Source organism: Pan paniscus, chromosome X (assembly GCF_029289425.2).
Source record: "Pan paniscus chromosome X, NHGRI_mPanPan1-v2.0_pri, whole genome shotgun sequence".
Lineage (NCBI taxonomy): Eukaryota > Metazoa > Chordata > Mammalia > Primates > Hominidae > Pan > Pan paniscus.
Window position 1 is genome coordinate 33,777,074 of NC_073272.2, and position 22,920 is coordinate 33,799,993.

The 22,920-nt window shown below is 34.1% G+C and overlaps 1 protein-coding gene across 1 annotated transcript in view; it reads right to left on the reverse strand.

The window, feature by feature from the left end:
* DMD (dystrophin) overlaps positions 1–22,920 on the reverse strand; it is a 2,218,635-nt gene that overhangs the window by 847,147 nt on the left and 1,348,568 nt on the right. Inside the window, exon 45 of the mRNA XM_063601607.1 lies at positions 5,583–5,758. Within this exon, the coding sequence (XP_063457677.1) occupies positions 5,583–5,758 (176 nt within the window). The remainder of the gene's footprint in view (positions 1–5,582; positions 5,759–22,920) is intronic.

The following is a 22,920-nucleotide window of genomic DNA, read 5'->3' on the forward strand; positions in this document are numbered from 1 at the left end:
CTGCATGCATTCAGGATTCAGCCTGTGGGTACTCAGTTTCCAAACTCTGGGCTGGATGGAGAGTCAAGGTCTAGACTGGCAATGAGAAAAAAAGGAAGTTTGAGTACAGAGCAAGTGGACTGGACAGATCCTGGGGGCAAAATGTGAATGTGTGAGCAGGCTTGTAGCACTGGTTCACACGGATATACTGGGTACATTTAACATATTGCACACACTGTAAAGAGCCATTTGAGTCATTAAAATATTGGCTTTTAATTTGTAGGAAATAAAATGCTGAAAAGCTATTTGGTTGAAAGCTATTTGGTTGGGGGTGGGGTCTGAATTTGTAAGAAGCCAAAGTTAAAGAAAACTTAAGAGAAAACAGTTGTCTTACAAGGAAGTGCATAGAGCAATATGAATTGCTAATGGAGATTTTCAAGAAGAGGAACAACCAGGCCTACTTTAATGAATTAGATAAGGCTCATTTCTAATCAACAGCGTGTATTTGCATGCAAACAATGAGCTAAGGTCTTTAAACAATAATTTCTTCCTTTAAGTACATTTACGAATGCCTCCCATTATCTTATTTACACCATTAATTTGCATGGCAAACCAGCATAGACTATATACTAGTACATTTTGGTTTAAGAATTCAGAAGTAGAGAGGTTTAAAGGAATAGTAACTTAATGACTGTACATGAAGTCTCACACAAGAAGGGCTTTTTAACATGTCTAGACTTACTTTTAACTTCCATGTATTCTGAAAGAGATTTGTCAAGAATCATTTCAAAGGTAATCTGAAAATATTATCTCCTTTGGGACTGCTTGCCAGAAAGGTGCACACATTCCATTGAGAAGGGGCTACTACCCAGATGTACGTTTCTACGTACTATTCACCTCTAAAAGTAACCAGAGTTCCTTGAAAAAAATGGGTAATTCTAAATCTGGGATAGGCAAAGTCCAAGGTGAGCCTGGGACAATTGAGCAGGAAGCTCTGGGCAAGAATAATAACTGTAATTCATAATAATATATTGAATAAATAAAAATTTATGAGTCCATTTTGATATAAATATAGAGGAAAAACCTTTTTTTTTTTTTTCAAACAGAAGAAAGCCAGCTGGTAAATGTTAAGATCACGTCAGATTAGGAAAACCTCCATTTTGCAAGCCCCAGTGTAATTACTGAGTTAGGGAAGGATCATCAATGGATACTAAAGCCATTAGATGATTTATTAATTGCGAAGAAAAATGTGACATTATAATGCAAGATCTGTCAGTCACCACCTGAAGCAAGTAATAAAACTTTGCAGCATTTAGTGAGACTACTTCATATGATGCACCTCCTGATGTGATGTAATACAAAATACACAGCATCTCATATGAAGTATTCTCGCCAAAAATGTTTGACATGCATCTCTTGAAGTCTTATTTAGACCTAACTTCCAGTTTACTAGAAATTCAGAGAATAGAGAACAAGTTAAATCATCCCATCAGGGGAAAAAAAATAAAATAAATCCTGAAAGATGAGACATTTTTTGAGGCTAGCGTCCTGGACATTTTCAAATTTCAATATCGGTGAAAAAAATGTGGAAGGGCTATTTTAGACTAAGAAGGATAAAAAATAATAATAACCAAATGTAATGCATGAGCCATGATAAGATATTGGTACTAACTCCCCTGCAAAATATAAAAGACATTTTTGAACTATTAAGGAAATGTGAATATGGAATGGATATTAACAATAATGCAGCATTATATTTAATTTGGAGGAGAGCATAATAAACAGGCATGGTTATATATGGCATGTCTGTATTTCAAAGCGACACATGCTGAATTATTTAGGGGTAAAATATAATGGTATTTATAACTTATTTGCAAAAATTTTAAAAAGTGTGTGTGTGTGTGTGTGTGTGTGTGTGTGTGTGTGTGTGTGTGTGTGATGCCCTATATATGAGAGATACAGAAAGTAGGTAGAGAGAGCGGGAGAAAAAAAGCATATATGGCAAAATGTTGACAATTGTTGACTCTAAGAATTTAGGGGGAGGAAAACAGTGTAAATGGGCATATGTTTTGCAATTTTTTCAATTTTTCTATATGTTTGAAATTTTTCACAAAAAGACTTGGGGAAAGAAAAAATTCAAAATTATTTTCATTAAGGTAACACTGAAATTAAAACCACTATTCCTTAATGCATATTAGTAGAATAATTGCCTTATCTGTGATATGGGATAAGCAATATCAGACTTGTCTAAAAGAAGAAAGAATTATAATGTTTTGAAATCTTAATTATTATTGCTAAGGATTATGATTCAGAGGTTCCTCAATTTAGGAATTCCACTTCCCACTGCCTTGCTTCTGTCTCCCATTCAATCTTTTATCAACTGACATTATTCTAAGTAAAAGCCTCTTCATTATGTTGTCAGCAATCCATTGCTTGAAGGCCTGGCTCCCCAGAACCCCTTGACTGGTATGTCTTCTCCTAGAATACTCCAGAAGAAAAGGAGCGTATGAAGATAGTGACTGCACATTAAAATGACTGAAACCATAGTAAATTAGGATGAGATTCTGGGCAGATAAACAGACAGCTGGCTAGGATCATTTTTTTATGCCTTGGACTTCTTTGGCAATCTGTTGAAGCCTGACATTCCTCAGAATAGTGTTTTAAAGCCCAACAATAAGATCCTGTAGCAGATATAATAAGTACTGCAGTTTTGAAGTAGTGATAAGCATAAATGATATTTTGATATATTTATTATAAATGTAATGAGATATGTACATATCTGTGACTTCATAGGTACTGCTAGTATTACTGTGATTTTTTGCCTACTTTCAAAATGAAAAGGAAAGCTTAATTTCAGTTAGAGGTTAGTAAAGACAAATAGGTAATTTTCTTCTCCAATGAAGAGCATGGCGCCCCTTGCTATTCACGGACACTTGCTTAAAGACTTGTACACAGGCTTGCTTTGTATCAACCTATGACTTCCCCTTACAGCCGATAGGTTTTTATTTGCACATCCTTCGTGTACAAAGACAGTTTTGGTGGCTACGCCATCATTAAACTCATTATTATCATGCTTAAACCTACAGATGTATCCAGTTCTTCTGTTATATAATTGAAGCTGTAGCGAATTGTCTATCTTAAACTGCATCGCTAACTGACTACATTTCACACTTCATTTGCTTCCAACATAGACTAACCTTCTTGGATGTCCACTATTATTTGAACTTTTGAGATTTTTTTTCCTATTTCTAATATCTTAAAATTTCAGAAGACTTAAAGTTTTGCAACTACAGGGCTCCATATAGACATCTAGCTTGAATTATACACTTTCTTTCATTGATGTCCCTGGACTAAAAAATGTTAAATATTTCTAACCGCTGTACTTAAAGTCCATTACAAACGAAGACTACTGTTGTTAAGTTGAATAGGCATCTTATTTTTCACCGGTGCAATAAATAACTTCTATTTCCTTCTAACATCTGCTTGCGTTGCACTGAGAGTACACTATTGATTAGCAATAGGTTCATGATTACAGCCCTTCTATAATTGTTAGCTTAACATATTATTCATAAAATATTATTTTATTAATTTTTACTTGATTTGCTACTGGATGCTTAGAAATAGCTATGAGTATATTGGTAGAACCAGTACTTATATTTTATTACATTTTTACATTTCATAAAATTTAAATGATATAAAAATCCTGAGGAAGTATGCCACAAAAGTGGTCTCAGTGGAAATTTAAATATGTTAACATTTATTTTTAAAACGTAGCGTGAAATAGACAACTTTAAAAGCTCAGCTTAAAAAAAAAACTCAAGGAAGCTGAACTTGACTTTATAAAGCACTGAAGTGCAATATTTAATGTAGGTCAACATGTTTAAATGGGAAAATTTTTTTTCTAATTACAGCCAAATCCCTAGCTGTAATTAACTTAAAATTTGTAGACTATTTCACAACAGAGTCAGCATATACCACTTTCTTATAAAATTAGAAAGATCTAAAATTTTAGAGCTTATTTGGTGAAACAGGCATGTTGCTACATCTTTGTTTATAAATTATAATGTGCCTTTAGAGCCCAATAACAGATAACAAGATTTTGAAAATTCAGGTGAATTAGAGTTATCAGAGGGAATATTAATACACTCTATTCAAATACTATATGAGTAAGACATTTAAAATAGGAAACAATACTTTATATATTATAGAAAAATAATCTTCCAGTCGATTTAATCCACTTTATGAATTCTCTCTGTATATATATATTTATAGTATGGTATTCAATTTTTTTAATTTTCTCATTTCTTACCACCTTAATTTGGATTAGATTGAGCCTAGTTCAGAAATGACATTATACAGGTTTATACCTGTTCATAGTATAAGCACATCAGTTATCTAAATAATAAAATACTTGTATGATTAAGAGAAGAATTTCAATCTGGGAAAAAAGTATATGACTTACCTAAGGAAGTAGTTTAACTACAAAGTTTAGTTCTTTATTTTATCTATCTATAATCAAGAAGATTTTCAAAACCAAGACTTAATTCAAAATATCTTTTGATGAGGCTATAATTCTTTAACTTTGGCAAGGGGTGTGTGTGTGCGTGTGTGTGTGTGTGTTTAGGTCAACTAATGTGTTTATTTTGTACAAAATATGAATTGTATCTACTTTCTGAATAATGTAACATGAATAAAGAGGGAAAGAGGAGGTGGGCAAAGACAACTGACATAATTTCAAAATCTTCTTTTTAATACATCTTAACGAAAGATATTCATCAATGAGTTGTTCTAGCTTCCTGAATATTAAAATCCACCTATTATGTGGATGATGGGTGGGATGCAAGAGCTTGGCAAAAGAACGAAGTTTTCATTGTTCATAACAATAGTCTCATTTGGTAAATAAAGGCCAAGTCTTCCTTTATGAAACAAGACACATTAACATCAACAACTGGAAGCATAATACAAAATCCCATTTATAAACTATCTAGGCTTTCCAACTGCAGCAGCACGCATTTGGCTTTCTGTGCCTTCAATACATTCCAAGGGAAATTTAAATGATGATTGAATTTGACAGTAACCTTTTTGAGGTTTTGTTTTCCCCATTAAACTTGTACCTCTTTGGCTCAAGTTCCCCTTCAAGAATGTATTCACAAATGTGGTGAAACTAGAGGTAAGTAACACTATCACTTTTTTTAGCTTCATAGTCATATTCATAGCTATTTTTAAAACTAAGCAAAGATCTGTCTTTCCTACAAAACAATCATTTATTATTGCTTTTTAAAATCTTCTTGAAAAACAACGGAGATTCAGCTTGTTGAAGTTAAAATATATTGAAGATATTCACCTTTAAGCAATCATGTGTGATTTTTAAAGCAGACTTCAAGTTTAAAATAGCAGAAAACCACTAACTAGCCACAAGTATATATTTTAGTATATGAAAAAAAGAAATAAAAAATTTCTTTACTGCTGTTGATTAATGGTTGATAGGTTCTTTAATGTTAGTGCCTTTCACCCTGCTTAAAATCTCTCATGAAATATTTTTCTAAAGAAAGCTTAAAAAGGTCTGCAAAATGTTTTCATTCCTATTAGATCTGTCACCCTACCTCTTTTTTCTGTCTGACAGCTGTTTGCAGACCTCCTGCCACCGCAGATTCAGGCTTCCCAATTTTTCCTGTAGAATACTGGCATCTGTTTTTGAGGATTGCTGAATTATTTCTTCCCCAGTTGCATTCAATGCTCTGACAACAGTTTGCCGCTGCCCAATGCCATCCTGGAGTTCCTGTAAGATACCAAAAAGGCAAAACAAAAATGAAGCCCCATGTCTTTTTATTTGAGAAAAGATTAAACAATGTGCTACCACATGCAGTTGTACTGGCAAAGAAAGAAATATAAAAGCTCCATGTGAAAATTTCCCTATGAAACTGACATGCCCATATCCAAAGGATACAAGACAGAAAGACACCTTTTATGTGTCAGGGAAAAAAGCACCCTCTCGGTTAGCTCCAGTTTTTATTTTTGTAAGCTTGTCAGCTAGAGGATGTTATAATGTCCTACAAATCAATTAGTTGGAAACCTTCTCAAGAGCAAATTTGATTTCTTGTCCCCACAAGGATGTTCCATGTTTAATAGTCTATGAAATGCTGTAAAATTTAAACATGAACAAAGTATTTGGGTTTCTTAGTGATTGTGGATACGAGAGGTGAAAAAGAACAAACATAGGTTAGTCACAGTATTAAAAAAAACTCTAGAGATATTTAAATAAAATTAATTGCTATATTAGAAGAAAATTCATTTCAAATTCTGTCTGCGTCAATGTATTTTGCATTATAAGCCACATAAAACTGAGAATTAATTGCTTTCAGGAGCATCCCATCAAGATATCCCTAAGCTACAGTAATAAATTTTAAAATAATCTATAGTCACCAGAACATTTTTATGATTGTCAAGCTTAAATATTGTTTACTTTTTTCCTGAATGAAATTTTAAGAGTAAAGTATCAGAAAAATAGTTCAATTGAAAAGGAGAATATTACAACCAAGTACACACAAAAACAAAAATGCTTTTTACCATTAAATAAAAATGGCAATTACGTTCTATTTAACTTTTTTAAAAAGATAATCTAGAATTTGTAAGGCCATTAAAATAACATATTAACTAAATATGAACCTTAGAAAATGAAATAATATCTGAGAACTTGAGGTACCTACCATATTTAAATCTGAATGACTCAAATCCTTATGTCACTGACAGAATAATGTGTGTATGTAGAAAACTCTCCTAATAGATGTGGTTCAAATTCTCTAATATTTTTATATTCTCCTACTCCTTGACACAATAGCAAGCTGATAGTAGACCCCAGTACATGCTTCCTAAATGAAGGAAGGAATGCATGTTTTCTGAGACTGAGGTAAAGCTCCCTTAGACTCTCGTTTCACATACATTTCTTGGCTTTTTCCTTTTTCTACATTCAAGCAAAATTATTTTCGAATACTGGAAATTTTGGTAGCATACATTTAGCAATTAAAACACTGTGTAAATCAGCAAACCGGTGACACGGTGCCTCACAATGAATATAAAACTATGCACAGTTACTGAACTATTCACAAGCTGTCCTGGCCATACTCTCTTGAATGCCCATGAGATGTGCTCTAGTAAACATGTGATATTTCCTTGTAACTAGTTGGCTTTGCTCCATTGCTTACATCTCACTCTTTACCACCTGTTCAGATCAGCGTTGCATGTGACAGTCATTGCTTAGTAATAGAGACACCAGTCATAACAAACTGTGTCTATATATTAGGTTGGTGCAAAAGTAATCACGGTTTATGCCATTACTTTTATATCATAAATTATTTGAGGTCAGATATTGTGTCTTATTCATGATAGTTTCCTATTGTTTAGTACAATGTCTGGTGCATGGAAGGTTTCAGGAAGCATTTGCTGAGTGAACGCATGAATCTATGAATAAGGGAAGTGGGGAAGAAGCGGAGGGAGGAAGAGAGGAAGGAATGGAGGAAGAAAAGAAGGGAGGAAAGGAGAGAGGTAGAAAGAAAGGAAGGGAGGAAGTTCAGGCTCATCATCACCATGGAGTCATTAGTATTAATACCCATTACTGATCCTCCTAGAGATTCAAATAAATAAGCACAATTTTCTAGGTCTTAGGCAGTACATAATCTAGTTGAAAAAATAAGACACAGTTGCAAGTGATAATTTGTTATACTACATACAGTAGGATAAAAAAAGCAAGGTGATCAATAAATGGTGGGCCAGAAGAGGGATGATCTCAGTGAAAAGGATGAGCAGAGGAGACTTCTGGGTAAATTTGGAATTTAAAGAATCGTAGAACTTAGGCATATGGAGGGTTAGAGGCAGTGAGAGTACGGCAGAAGGTAAAGTCTGTGGTGTGCAATCTCCATGATGTGACCAAGAGCATAAAACTGGGCTCTATGTCACTGTATGAGAGCAGGCGTTAGGGGAGGAGTACAGCCCTTGGTGTATATTGGGGCCTGGGCAGAGAACTTGAGGCAACGTAAATTATTAAGGCAACATGAACTATTACATGAGAATCACCATTGTTTTGGAATAAACTGCATCGTGCAAGCATCAGTGACTACTGAAATGGGAAAAAAATTTTGCCTAAAACATAGATGTCAGGGAGGTATATAGAGGGTAAAGACCATGGCTCTTATTTGTTCCTTCAAGAGTGTCCAATACTTACAACTATTACTTCATACTTTTTAAAAATGCATGGGCACACATCAGATGTATACCATAGCGGTGCTTCCTAGACTTTAATGCGCATCAAAATCTCCTGGAGATCTTACTAAACTGCAAGTTCTGCTGCATTAGGTCCATGGAGGCACCAAAATTCTGCATTTCCTACAAACTTCAAAAAAATGCCAATACTGCTGGTCCAGGGATACCGCTTTGAGTTGTAAGGTAATGGAGTAAATGCCTTTTGAGTCTTTGTTAAGCAATCAAGGAATTCTTATTGCTGCTTATAATGCTATAAACTAATGCTGCAGCATTTTTATCTCAGCCTCTTCGCTTTGTAGTTTTGATCTTGGCACTTTTGCTTCATGGCTGATGGCTACAGTGACATTTACAACCTAATTGTGGAATCAGCAATGGTTTTATTATTTCGGTTTCCCAAATAAGAGATAGAATTGAATAGCTAAGAGTGAAGCAATAATTTAAAATTGTTAGATCTAAATCTCATTTATATAGAATCGCAAATCAGGGCTTTCAGGTTTTTTTAATTTTGTGAAAGAAGAGCTCATTAAATAGTCTACTGCATTTGTATGAGAAGGTTTTGCAACCAGGAGAAATATTTACAGTGCATGGCCTGCTCAAGGAGAGTTTTCAGTGATAAAGCATAAGAAAGAAAAATAAGGGATCAAAACAGAAAGTAGTAGCTTGTATGTGGTGTTTTCTGAGCTGGAAAAGATAACACTGGATTTACAAAATTAAATGTAAAATCTCAATCAACTTTATTCACATAGTGAACAACATTAATTAATTTTAATTCTATAGCTTCTAAATATTTTAAGTACTGAATTATTCATTACCAATAAAATTTCCAAGCTTTGATATCATATTAATGTACTGCTGTCATAGGCATTCTTATCTATTTCTCTGGCAATTAACATCTAGTCTTGGTTCTGGACAAAAAGAAAATCATAATTAAATCTGTTGGATTATTCATCATAGTTAGAAAGCTTATTGTGTTTTGATTCCGATATTAAGCATTCATTCTTAATAAGAAGTGCATATCTAACTCCCGTGGGGAGCTTTTCAAAATATAAAAGCCCAGAATTCCATTCTAAGTCTACTGAATCAGAATTTCTGGGGACAAAGGTATATGAAAGAGATACACTAAAAAAGAAAGGGGAGGTTACAAACATGTGGAGAGAATTGGGAAGCAGGAAGGACATGTAGAATTACTATATTATTTTCAACTTCTCTTCTGCTTTTTAAGTCAAAAGCTATTCCTAAATTATAGAAAATAACACTGTTATATATCTAAGTCCTTCAAGTCTGGTCAAATTGGGGGAAGGAAAGAGGAAATATAGGCAAAGAAAGAACTGCTACATTTTTATTTTTATACAGGGAAGGATATAAGAAAAAGAAACCACTACCTTTTCTATGAAAACATTACATACAATTTTTTAAAAGTCTATTTGTAAAACTTTCCAAAACTGCATGAAAACACAATAGATGAAAAATAGAATGTGACAAATGAAGAAAAGGAATAAGCTAAGAAGCAGTTATAAGAAATTGTACAATGACAGATTGGATGAATTATGTAGGAAATAAAAAATTGGCAAAAAATCACAAACTAGGGAGCAAGATAAAAAAACAGAAGAGATAAAATGCAACTGGAAGAAAAGATAAATACAGGGAAATAGAGGGAAGAAAAAGGAAACTTCACTGAACAAGGAGATGTTTCAAGAATCCAATACTGAGATTTACTTGTAATTTTGTTCATGAATTATTTTGAGACAGGTTAATCATTAACCGAGTTTACTGATTGGTCAAGAGAAAAGATGTAATAAAATGAAATTTGGGAGAGTTGTGAAACAGACTTTTATGGTGCAATTTCCTACAAATATGGTGCTTTATCTTGTTTTTTTTATCCTAAGATCATTCTCATTGTGTCTCTTCGTCAGTGCCAAGAATTCAGGAGTTTGATATACAGTTTCTGATACTTTTTTCAATGATAAATAAAGCAATTTAACCAGTCATGCTAATTATTAGAAAATATAGCCAATACTGTTTTCAGAGATTTTAATGTGCTTCAGCAAGTTTCTTTCAACTTCTATCGGATGATGGATTTTTGTAAAGAAGCAAAACAAATGCACAAATACTCAAGGCATATGCTAAGCACTGCAACAGGACCCATTCAACTTAGCCTGTCCATAGACTGAGGGATTCCGTCTTGGTGGAAGGTCTGATAACCTTGTGGGAGTATCTGAGGATAGTCAGAAAAATTGAAAGATGGCTAAAATTGGGGAAATCTAGCAGTTAGGAAAATGGAGAGAAGGGCAAAATAGTATAGAAAAAAAAGAGTGGAAAAGTAGTATAGAAAAGCAACTAGGAAGGATAAGAAAACAGTGAAAAATGGCTGAAATAAATGGCCTTTTTTTGAGTAAAGAAAGAATGAAAGTTATAGGAGGTAAGAATCAAGGTCAAGGAGAGCTCAGAATGAGAAGGAGAAGAATCCAGTCCATATATGAAGTATAAGATAATATCCAAACATGTTAGTACAACAGGGAGCATGGAAAGGACCATCCTCCTCTTCTCCCCACTGCCTTCTCGGCTCCGTCTCCTGCCGCTTCTCCTCCTCACTTTCAAGCTTAGCTCCAATGCCCAGGAAAACTGAGTAACTTTCTACTTCTTTGACGATACTGTTAAGTTGTATAGGACAAATTCGTTACTCATCTTTAATAGTTAGCATAAAAGTACCCTCTTTCTAGAGGCCTTTTAAGAGGCCTAGGGGAACTAAGTGCCCCTCCTTTGTATAGGTATTTATAAAATGTTTCCATTTGTGTCATTCTCATATGTTTTGGACTTTACAGCTGAATATTAAGCATGACCGAATGAGGGCTTTCTTCTCTTGAACAGAAAATACATCTCTAAATTTGAACGGCACTACAGATTCAACTTTTAAGTAAGGACCTCCAGATCTTTTATTAGTAATTTGCAAGGAACTCAGTCAAATAAAAAGGTCCTGTCTTGTGCTATTCACAATAGCAAAGACATGGAATCCATCTAGTTGTGAAACAATGGTAGATTGGATAAAGAAAATGTGGTACATATACACCATGAAATACTACATAGTCATAAAAAGAATGAAATCATGTCCTTTGCAGAAGCATGGATGCAGTTGGAGGCCATAATCATAAGCAAATTAACGCAGGAACAGGAAAAACAAACACTCTATGTTCTCACTTATAAGTGGGAGCTAAACATAGAGCATATATGGACGTAAATATGGGAACAACAGATACCGCGGACTAGTAGATGTGGGAAGGAGGGAGGGTGCGCATTGGTTGAAAAACTACCCATCAGGTAGGTACTATGCTCACTGTCTGGGTGATGAGATCTGTACCCCAAACCTCAGCGTCATGCGCTATTCCCCTGTGACAAGCCTGTACATGTACCCTCTGTATATAAAATCAAATGTGATTATTTTAAAAAGGAGCAGTCTTTACAATGAACAATCAGAAATAAAATGCACCTTTTTAGCCTCTTCTTTCTCCTGTTATCTTTTTTTTTTTCAATTTCAGTAAACATTTATTGTACCTTACTAACACAAATGGTGAAACCATACAAATGTGTGTGTTCATTTGTTACAGGAACTAGAGTCAGGAGCAGGCCTTGTTAGATTTCATTTAATACTCTCTTTTTCCTGTGAGGTATAATAGTAGATATGCTCTTGGTACAATTTCCCATCTGCTCCTGATAATGGTTGCTATAAAAGAATAATGAGAATTCCTTCTAAAACTAGAAATAGACTGTTTATTTTCCAAAGCAAACATCCTGCCAATGAACTGAAGGAAAATTATGTACAGTAGCAATTTATTTTAATGGGACATTTACCTAATATCAAATTATAATGAAATTTCCTTTTGATGTATTTATCTTATTCATATCAATTATATATATATAGATTTGTTATTATCACTGTTATTAATGTGTATACCAAAATTAATTCATCATAAAGAGCTTAAAGTACTACATGTTTTGTAAGGGTATCTTGGGTTGTTTTTCTTTCTCTTCCAAGAAATGCTGCCCTGGGCCAAAAAGAAAAAATCACGTGTTCCTCAATTTCAAGCAGAGATTCAATAGAGTGTTACCTAAAGTGAGGAAAATACAAATATGTTAAGTTTTTGCCCTCTGAAACTGAGGGCTACATTTTAAATCTGGCCCCAGACATGTTTTGGCGTTAGAACTTTGTTTGATTAATGATTTGAATGCCTTTAGGTGGGGCATGAAAGCATTCAATCATTCTGTAAAGGCATTTGAATTGGTGGCTCTTGTTTTCAAGAAAACTGTTGTTACAAAGTACAGAACTTTGCAAAGCGAATAGGTTTTAGTTTGCTAAAATAAATGTTAGCTCTCTCTACGTTCAAGGATTTATTTAATCCTTCTCGCCTTCTAACTCATTCATGAGAACTTCAGGACAAATAGAAAACATTTAAGGGCTGTGTTTTTCTCTCCATCTACTTAGATTTGCAAAGAAAACAAATTGGCCTTTCCCTGATAAAAAGGCATCTTGTCCACAGCTGTACTTGTTTTCTTATTAAGTGATCCTGGTTATAGAACATGTGACTTCAGGCATAAAATTCTTTCTACATGATTACTAGCATGACTCTGAACACATTAAATGTTTCATCGTGGAACATATTGCACGTAACTCAAAAAACACCGTCTCAGGACGTGATATTCGAAAGGAAGCATAGGTCATTTTAAAATTTCTAATTTCTCTTCTCTCTAGAGGTATTATCAATTTGGAGCCACATAAATACTTCTTCAAAAGCCATTTGGCGGGTAGAGGGTGATACAATATGTATGTGTGCATATAGAAAAAGACAACAAAATTGTTTTTCAAAAATAAGACAATGTGTAAGTAAACTTGATTATACACTGTAAATATTTGATGGAAATATCTAATGTCATTGGTTCTAAAACCCTGTAGTTCTCTACTGGTATTTGCCATGCCTATATTTTCACTCTGTAAGTCAATTATTGATTGGATACCTCCTATTAGCCAGACACTGTGGAAGGTGCTAGTCATCATTCTCTGCTGGAGGATGAATGGATTGGAGGAGCCCGTGAATAGAAGTAAGGAGACCAAGTAGGAGATATCATGGTAGTTAAAGTGAGGAAAGATGGTCGCTTGGATTGAGGAGGAGTCAGTGGCAGAAATGGAGAGAAGTGCATGGAACCAAGTGGCATTTGGAAAGTAAATACACAGGACTTAATGCATTGGAGATAGAAATGAAGGAGACAGTATCAATCAGACAGTTGAAGATACTGGTCTGGAACTCAGAGGAAATATTAGGACTGAAAATATAACTGAGAGCATTATTGGCAGAGCTATGTCTAAAATTTATGATGTGAGTTTTGCTCCAAATGTGTTTGAGTCCCTTATTTTTATTGAAATGATTCTGGGCAAACTCAAAGCTAGCAATCATAATCCAAACATATTTTGGGAATCCCTGAGTATCTGCATGATGACTAATTTTGTCATTATTGACATTTGCTACATCTAATATGTATTATTTTCATTTGCTGGCGGAGAGATTAATATCATAATTAGCATAATGTAGAAAATTGAGAGGCCGTATGATTCCCCACAAATTTGAAGAAAATAGAATATCGTTTTGATGAAGCTGCTTGTGTTTTCCTACCCTAACTCCCACCCACCTATTAGTTAAAAAAAAATGGTCAAAGGTGATTTCAAAATATGTTTTGAGAAAGTGTTGTGCTTTAAGAGAACAGAATTAAGCTTGTTCCTTAATACACTTCTATTCTGTGTTCACAAGAATTCCATGGGCCTTTGCTGGGGCATAGTCTTTAAATGCTGTCTAATGTAGGTAAATTGTTCAATGCAGTAAGTGTTCTCTTTAGTGTGACTGACTCCAACAAATATTTAATTTAGGGTAACTACTAGGTGTCTGAAGTTTTACAATGATAAATAAGCTTGTATTTTCTTGTCAACACTCTCAATTTAATGGGGACACCCTAGAAAATGCTGTGTTACAATATAACTATGGCGATTGCTTTGAGAACAAGATAGATCAATGAATTTGGCGAAATGGTAAGGAAAAGAAACAGACAAGTTGAGGTAATTATTATTATAAAGGCCTTAAAGACAGTCTTTTCCCCATTTCCTATATCACCAAGTACAGCGCTGAGCACTGCTCAGCTTAATAATTGCTTAAGAAATATTTGTTGATAAATTGAGCAGAAAACTAAGCAAGATATTATAATCTTGACTGCTTTCTCATTCTGGAAAGGGTCAAAAGTACCTTTTTGAAATATATACAACAGCCTAGAGTGAAAAAGAGACATTTAAAAATAATTGTGTTTTTATCAAAGTTTCATCTCCTACCACAAATAACAAGTTATTAAGGAAAGCTTTCGTTTCTCAGGCTCTTGAGAATGGGAAGGCCTAGAAATACGATAAAGAGGGATCAAAACAGATCTCTGTGTCTAACATCAATTAATTGATTTTGAGTATTTAGCTTAGATTACAGAACCCCCAAGACATCAACTAACAATCCACATCTAAGCACATGTTGGGCATCACTAAGCCTTACATGTCCCTCTTGCCAAGTTATACAGGCATTAAACACAAATTACTCTTTTATTTTTCCCCAAGCCTTAAGTTCTGAGGTTAGGTTTCTTGTTTTCCAACTCATTATCTGTTGTATGGTAATACTACTCTCCTTCATGGAATTAGATGAGAAGAGGTGATGATAAAAACAATTGTGCCTCTCTTGTTGACTGGGCACGCCCTCTGCAAATCAAAAAAAAAAAAAGAATGCACAAGCATGGATTCACTCCCCATTATCAGTACATTGTACAATATCAATGATCTGTATTTTATTGAACAATATATAAGCCAGAGGAAACTAAGGATAAAGCAGACAAATGACATAAGCAAGTCATCTGTTAGATTTTTCTCAATTATTCATGTGAATATCTAAAAGGTTAGGGATATTTGTAAAAGAGTGGTGAAAACTATAGGTTTTACTTTCTTATCAATTTAGCTTGTATGAAGGAAAAGATTAAATTATCAAATGTAAATCTTTTCTAATTTTTTTCTCTCTAGGAACGCTTCCTTCTTAAGCTACCACGTAGCATTTCAGGACCTTTTCATTTGACTGAAACCACAAAGGAAATATTTTCAAGCCAACATCCACATCACTCCTAAAACTGGTTTCTTATATTCATTACATTATTTATTTGAATGACATCTGTATTTTCCAGTATGGATACCAGCAGTTCAACTTTGTTTTGTCCCTTTTTTTTTCATTCCTCCAATCCAAATTCTATTTTACTGACCCTAATTGTTATACTTCTTGCCCGGTTGATTCCATCATTATTGCTTTTCCTCCAGCCTGGTTATTCATTACACTTCACCTATGTTATTAATACACTCTCCTAACTGTTTCATCTCAGACTCTTTCACTGCATAACAATCTTTCCAGATTAATCCTCCAGATGCATAGTTCTTCTGGTGGATTCCCTGCTCAAAAATTTATACTGAATACTCAGTGCCTGCCTGTTGAAGCCCAAATAGCGCATATAACATTCAGAACCTCATAGCATCCCTGAGAGATACCTTTTTAGGCTTCTTACAATGACTTTCCAGTTCTTCATCCATGCTTTAGTGCAATTAGACAACTCACAGTGACGTCCTGGTCATTCTCCAGACCTTTGACTATTCTCCATCCTCCATAATGTGTGTCTTTACCTATACTTATGTAATCCTTTCATTCCAGTTGACTAGACCATGAGATCCATGAGAGCAGGAACTGTAATCTTTTCTCACTCTAGTGCCTAGTAACGTGTTGCTACCTGGCAGTGCTCAAAACATGTTTGTTAAATGGATAAAGGTGTGCCCCAAATACTATCTCTATTGTGAATACATTTTCAAGCAAAAGTTATCTATCCTATAAATTGTGAATACATTTTCAAGCAAAAGTTATCTATCCTATAAAATCATACTGTACTTGAACTGTATCTACATAATGGTTTTTCATAGTCTATAAAAATTAAATTTTGTTATTATTAGAGACAAGGACTCATTCTGTCATGCAAGTTTGAGTGCAGTGGTACAATCATAGCTCACTGTAGCCTCCAACCCCTGAGCTCTGGTGATCCTCCACCTCAGCCTCTTGAGTAGCTGAGACCACCGGTGCATACCACCACACCCAGATAATTTTTAAAATTTTTTTGTGGAGACAGGGTCTCACTTTTTTGCTGAGGCTGGTCTTGAACTCCTGGCCTCAAACAATCCTCCCACCTTAGCCTTCCAAAGTGCTAGGATCATAGGCATGTGCCACCAAGCCCAGCCTAAATTTCATTATTTTGATTGAAAATTTATGATTGTCTTTATTTCAGGGACATTGTCTTCTTTACCTTTGAGGTCTCCACTATGCTCATCAGTTAATTTTTTCTTTTTACTAAATGGCTAAATGAGTGACTGAGTTTCTTTTACTGGTATGTGGTGAAACTGCAGAATTTTTATGCATGTTGAAAGAATCTCTAAGAGCATAGCACATTTGGTAAAAATCATGATTAAATTCTATTTCTGTACTTTTAAATACCTACTAGGGGTCTAGCAAAAAAAAAATAGTGCTGATGCTGAAGCTGGTCAAAGACAATTCAAATGTTCTGCACTTCATATTAGTGGTGGGGTTGCCACGGAACAGAGCTTTTACAAAGCTAATGCCCTGCTGCTCAAGCAGCAACACTGCATTCTAGTAGACTCTTCAGATAAAGTAAAAAGAAAAGAAACAAAACAGGAAAATGTCTGTCATTCCCAGTCTTCAAGTTATATGAATGACCTCAAAATGATACTATTTTCACCCAATAATCATAAAGGTAATAATCTTCAACACACATAATCTATATGAATGTCCAATAAATCCATGAAAAGATGCTTAATAGTGCTAGTAATCAGAGGAATATAAGTTAAAACCACAACAATATACCTACATATTCTATAAAATAGCAAAAATTAAAATGACTGACAAGACCAAATATTGACAAAGACGTAGAGTAACTGGAACTCTCCATCATCACTGGTGGCATTGCAAAATGGCACAACCACTTTAGAAAACTGTTTAGGTGCTGTTTGACAATATCTCATAAATTTAAACATTTCACCCAGCCATTCCACTTCTACAGAGTTACTCAAACTAAATGAAAACATATGCTCACAAATGGCTTGTACACAAATGTCCACAGCATCTTATTCATAACAGCCAAAAACTGAAAACCACCTGAATGTCCATCAAAAGGAGAATAGATAAATAAATTGTGGTATATCTATACAATAGAATATTAATCATCAATAAAGGAATGATCAACTGATACACTTACATGGATGAATCTCAAAAGTAGTATGCTGATCAAAATAGTACATTTTGTATGATTTCATTTATATAAATTTTTAAAAAGACAAAACTAATCTATGGTGATATAAATCAGAAGAATAGGTGCCTATTGGGGCTGGGAATTGACTGGAAGGTAGCATGAAAAAGCTTTCTGAGGTAATGGAAATTTTTATTTTATTGAGGTGTCACTTTATCAGTGGGACCACTTCACAAAAGTTAACAGATTGAGCATTTAATATCTTTACTAACTTATACACCTGCCACAGTCACACCCAGTAAGAAAGCGTGGAAAATATATTAGATGGCAGAATCTGAATATTATACAAAGTATCTTGACAGATTGAAGTTCTCAACTAAATATGACAGGTTGAAATGTTATGTAAGAACAAACTCTTCCTCCTCTCCCAAATAAGTCTGTTTCATCTTATATAAAATTTTACCTCAATTAAGAAATAAAAACAATATCATTTTTAACTGCTCTCCTTACTTACACAATACCTTAGCCATGCTAACAATCAGGGCATCCAACAAATCTAAGTACTTTCTCTCTCTTACTTCACACAGTACATATGGACCCTTCTTACGCAAGAAAACAACTAACTGAAATAGGCTGATTGCCAAACCTCAGTCATTTGCAGACAGAATTTAAAAGAGTTCAGGAGACTAATCAGGTTATACAGGAACAGACTTCGTGAACCATCAGGGATATTATACAATTCACCCTTTTATCCCCACACACAATGATCAATTTAGACAATCTATAAGACGAGTCACGTGGCATCTGTCTTTCAGGAACACACGTGTGTATGTGGGGGTGTATGTTTATTAGATTAAGAAGGAAAAAGTGTAGAGATTCAATGATCTTGAATTTAAAGAGAAAATGGCTCAAGAAAGCCTGTAAAAGCTCTTTAGAATAAAATTTTGACAATATAATGGCAAATCATCCCAGTGAGTATAAAACAAAGATGTGTGCCACTGTATGGACAACCTCAAAGGTGCTCAGATTCTAATAGAGTATGAACATGGGAAGAAACGAGGGACAGAGAACTGAGGGCAAATATTAGAAGAACAGTGAGGAAAAGCTGAGCTTGGAATGAATTGAGGCTCGTGATAATGTTAAAGACAACATTCAGGGCCTTTTTACTTCCATTTGGAGGAAGAAGAACCAGAAAGACGAAGGTTCACTGATTGGGGCAGAAGGGAGAAGGTTAGGGATAGAGACGACACAGAAAGCAGCAGTGTGCAGCTCCTTTTGCTTGTCTGCTCTGTCAAGGAGAATGTTCATCAGACTGGAAAAGGCATAACCGTATAAGGGAAATGAAGCCCAAAATAGGTGAGGGAATTTTAAAAGAGCACCTTGCTGCTCTAAATGAGCTAAAATCTCTGGCCCTGGACCAATTATATTCTAGGGAAATGAGAGAACTTGCACAATACAGTCCTACCCCACTGTCAGTGGTCTCTGAGGAACTATGTTAACACTGCAGATGGGCAAATGTCATCTCGATTTTTAAAGACAGGAAGAGGTCACTGCGACTGTATTCCATCAATTCCTGCTAAAGAGCATTTCTGAATGATGCAACAAGGAGCAAACAAACACTTGTTAACAAAGACAACGTGGAGGCAGCTAATTTGGGTTTGTATGACAACTCGTTCTTACACCAGACATGTGTGCCTGTGTTTGCAGTTGAATCTCTTTTGCAGTATGAAAATTGAATTTCACATTTCTGAACAACTTAAAAACCACTTCTTTTTTTTCCAGCTAATGAAAGTTCAATTTTCTTAAAATGAAATAACCATATAAATAATGAATTGTGTTCTGTTGTACAAGGAGCAGCATGACATCCAGTTGCCCACCACCTGAAAAAGTTTGAGGTCCTCTGGCAAATAATGGACAGAGACAATGATCTTATACGTGCACCATTTTGTGTTATTTGACATGTTGACAATGGGTCTCCTTTCTACAAGAACAGAACAAGAGGAAATAAGATTGCAGAGTAGTTGGGGAGCCTACACAGGAGGGAGTCTTCTGAAAAGAGATTTAGACCGTATCAATATCCAGAAAAATGTCGAAGGTGATTTTTGGAAAATGGCATCATTGTTTACATTTATTCTTTTGGTTTTCTTCTATCACTTTTAATGGATTTTTATAATGAAGAGACATACGTTTATGATCAGAAAAAAATAAGCCTATACCCATTTGGGAAATAAATTGATATAATCTTACCAAAACAAGGTATTTTTTTCTGGATTTTTTTATTCAAGAGTGAGAGAATAGATAAAATAGTCTTTCCCAGTACTGTATATTAATTATTTAAATATGATATTTTAAAATAAAGTTATCATACTTTATCTACTATGGTATCAGCACCTGTAGACGTAATTTACTACCATATTTGCATTAGTACATATTACTAAAGTTTTTCATAGATATGGCCATATATAGTGGGTAAAATATATCAAAAATCATAAATAACATTTTATTCTTTCTCAAGTAACATTATTCAGCTCCTCTAATATAATTTCAGAGCTTTTGTTAATGGTATTTTTCTACATACTAGTTTTGAATAAATTCATGTCTACCATGAACTATCTAGGGAGAAATGTTGTTAAAAATGCTGTTACAAGTTCCATAAACTTAGTTTACTTGATATCTTATAAACATGCTGCCTTTTGCAAAATACAGATTACTACTGAAATCAGGAAAGTTTAGAATTATTAAGACAGATGCATTGTAGGGAAATAAGGGAAAATTCCTCTAATTTTGTTCTGACATTCAGAATATAAAGATAATAGGTATTATCATGATGTCAACATGCTCCATCAAAACTCCCATTCAATACCATTCTTTTTCCATATATACTTACTTTTTTTTTCCTCATCCTTGGCCTTAATACAAAACTCAATATTTCATTTATAGTTTGAAATTTTGTTACATACTACCCTAATCCTATGTGGATTGAAGAAGGGTATAAATCAGTAAAACTTAAAACTGAATTTGCACCTCTAAGCAGTTTAGATATTTTAATTAGTAAACACAAACAAATAAGGTTAGCTATGTATTGTACATTTAAAGAAATATCACACTGTCAATGTGAAAAGAAATTTGTAAGGAAAAAAAAGAACAAAGATCAATCTGGGACATCTGCAATACATTCCAGATTCAGGAACAACAAGTTAAGTATCTACCTACTCATCTTTTCTGGTATGATCTTTTGTTAAAACCAGGAAAGGCAGTTACCATACAGAAATGTTGATTTTGTCAAACAGATAAAGACATCATTAATAGTATGCCAAAGAATAATTGCAATTATCTTATTGTGATAATTTATTGCTTTTATATACTTCATAAAGTGCTATCAGATGATTGTTCCATTTGAGATCCACGTGAAGTATGAGGTCAGAAAAATGTGTTATTATTCCTAGGGTAAAGACGAGGAATTGGGGGTCTGAATATTTGTCCAAGTTGTCCTGCAGATAAAAGTCCCAGGACCAGGCCCCAGATTGTTATCACATTTCAGTGAGATTCCCATTATTCAGTACTGGCTCTTTTCTGACTCAAATACTTAGATATTAAAGAGATATATGCGAGACATGAAAAGTAGAAAATACAAAAAAATTGGCAAATTGTACACTTTTAAATTATTGTGAAAATAATTAACCAAATACTTCATAATTATAGATGTTTTTGGTAGAAAAAAGATGATGTGATACTCACTTTCCTATTAAACATCTATTTTGTCTTTCATTTTGATAATGCTGTTATATTCAGTTAAATATAATCATTATGTGAATAAACAATGTGGATCAAAAAAGAATGAGAACTATCAACCCAGAATATGTTTGAAGCTGATTTAAAGAGGACAACAGCATCCCTAGATTAGATTACATGTTTTTGTAAAGCTGCTATATTAGAATGTCATGCTGACATGATTCTTGATAATGTATTTAATGGGTAAAGTATGCATAGTGAACATTTGTGTAGAGTTCATCACATCTAATTTTCTGTTTTCTTTTGATACACGAAGGTGAATGATGCAATTGTGGTATTTCTGCTGTTAAACTTAATGAAAATTCTGTCCACTATCAATCAAATAGATCTTTTCTCTTGTTTGTTGTCCAAACAAATATGTTCAAAAGTAATTCATTTTCATTGAAAAGTCTTGTACTCACATGATGAAAAAAACACAAACAAGGCTTTAATTTATTTCACAGGCACTTGCTTGCAAGCTATACACTGGAGAAAAGGGGAAGTTTAGTTATATATTTATGTAATTCAAGTTATGTAGATAGACCAGGTGTTATATAAATGGACAGATTTTTAAACTAGTATGTTTCAACAAATAATATCAGCCAATCTTCAGAAATGAATATAAACATGTGGCATCCTTCTCTATAAAAACACAAGGTTGAATGGGGCTCATCTGAAGTGTTGCTGCAACAGTGTGATGTCTGTCCTGGCCGAGAGTATGTGGGATGATTTATCTCAATATGTTTTTGCAGTAACAGGTCATACTGAAACAATGATGGGACAACAAATCACAATGTATGCCATACAAAGAAATGATATAGGAAGAATAATTTCATTCCCAAGTATTTAAAATTGATATTCTATTTTGAAGATCACCATAGAATTAGAAACAATGTAAAAGAATAGACCTGGTAATAATAACTATAATTTCTTTCAAAAAGAGAATTCATAAACATAGAAACCAAGGACTCAGAGAAGAACCATTTATAAACATTCGAATATTACCTTCTGCCATTCCTAATTTAGCATATAAAGGTAACTTTTTAAAATCTCTGCTGTTCATAACTGAGAGCCAGAAACAAAACTTCCGCATGATGATTAGGTGTTCTTTGTATATAGCAACATTATCCCCTTGCCAATTTTAACAATATTAAGAAACATATGCCCCACTCTCCAGAATAAATAGCTGTGTAGAAGAAAATGCTTTGAAAAATTCATTGTCTTCTTAAAATATGAAAATCAACATTTAGGAAAATATTTATGTCGCTTCTACATAATAGCCTTTGGGTAAGTACAGATTAACTTGACAGAGGTCTTTCACGCTTAAACATCGACATTTAAATTTTGATTGACAACCAACAGTAACGCTTTCATTTTAGATATTTCAATATACAGAAGTACCATTTGCCTGCAAGACTGAGCAAATGAATTAATTTGTTCAGTAAATATTTATTGAGCGCATTGCATCCTGCATCAGACAGTTCCTGACCTTAGGCATTTCATTGCAGGTATAGACAAACAATAAACAAACAAATATGTACATACACGGAATAAACA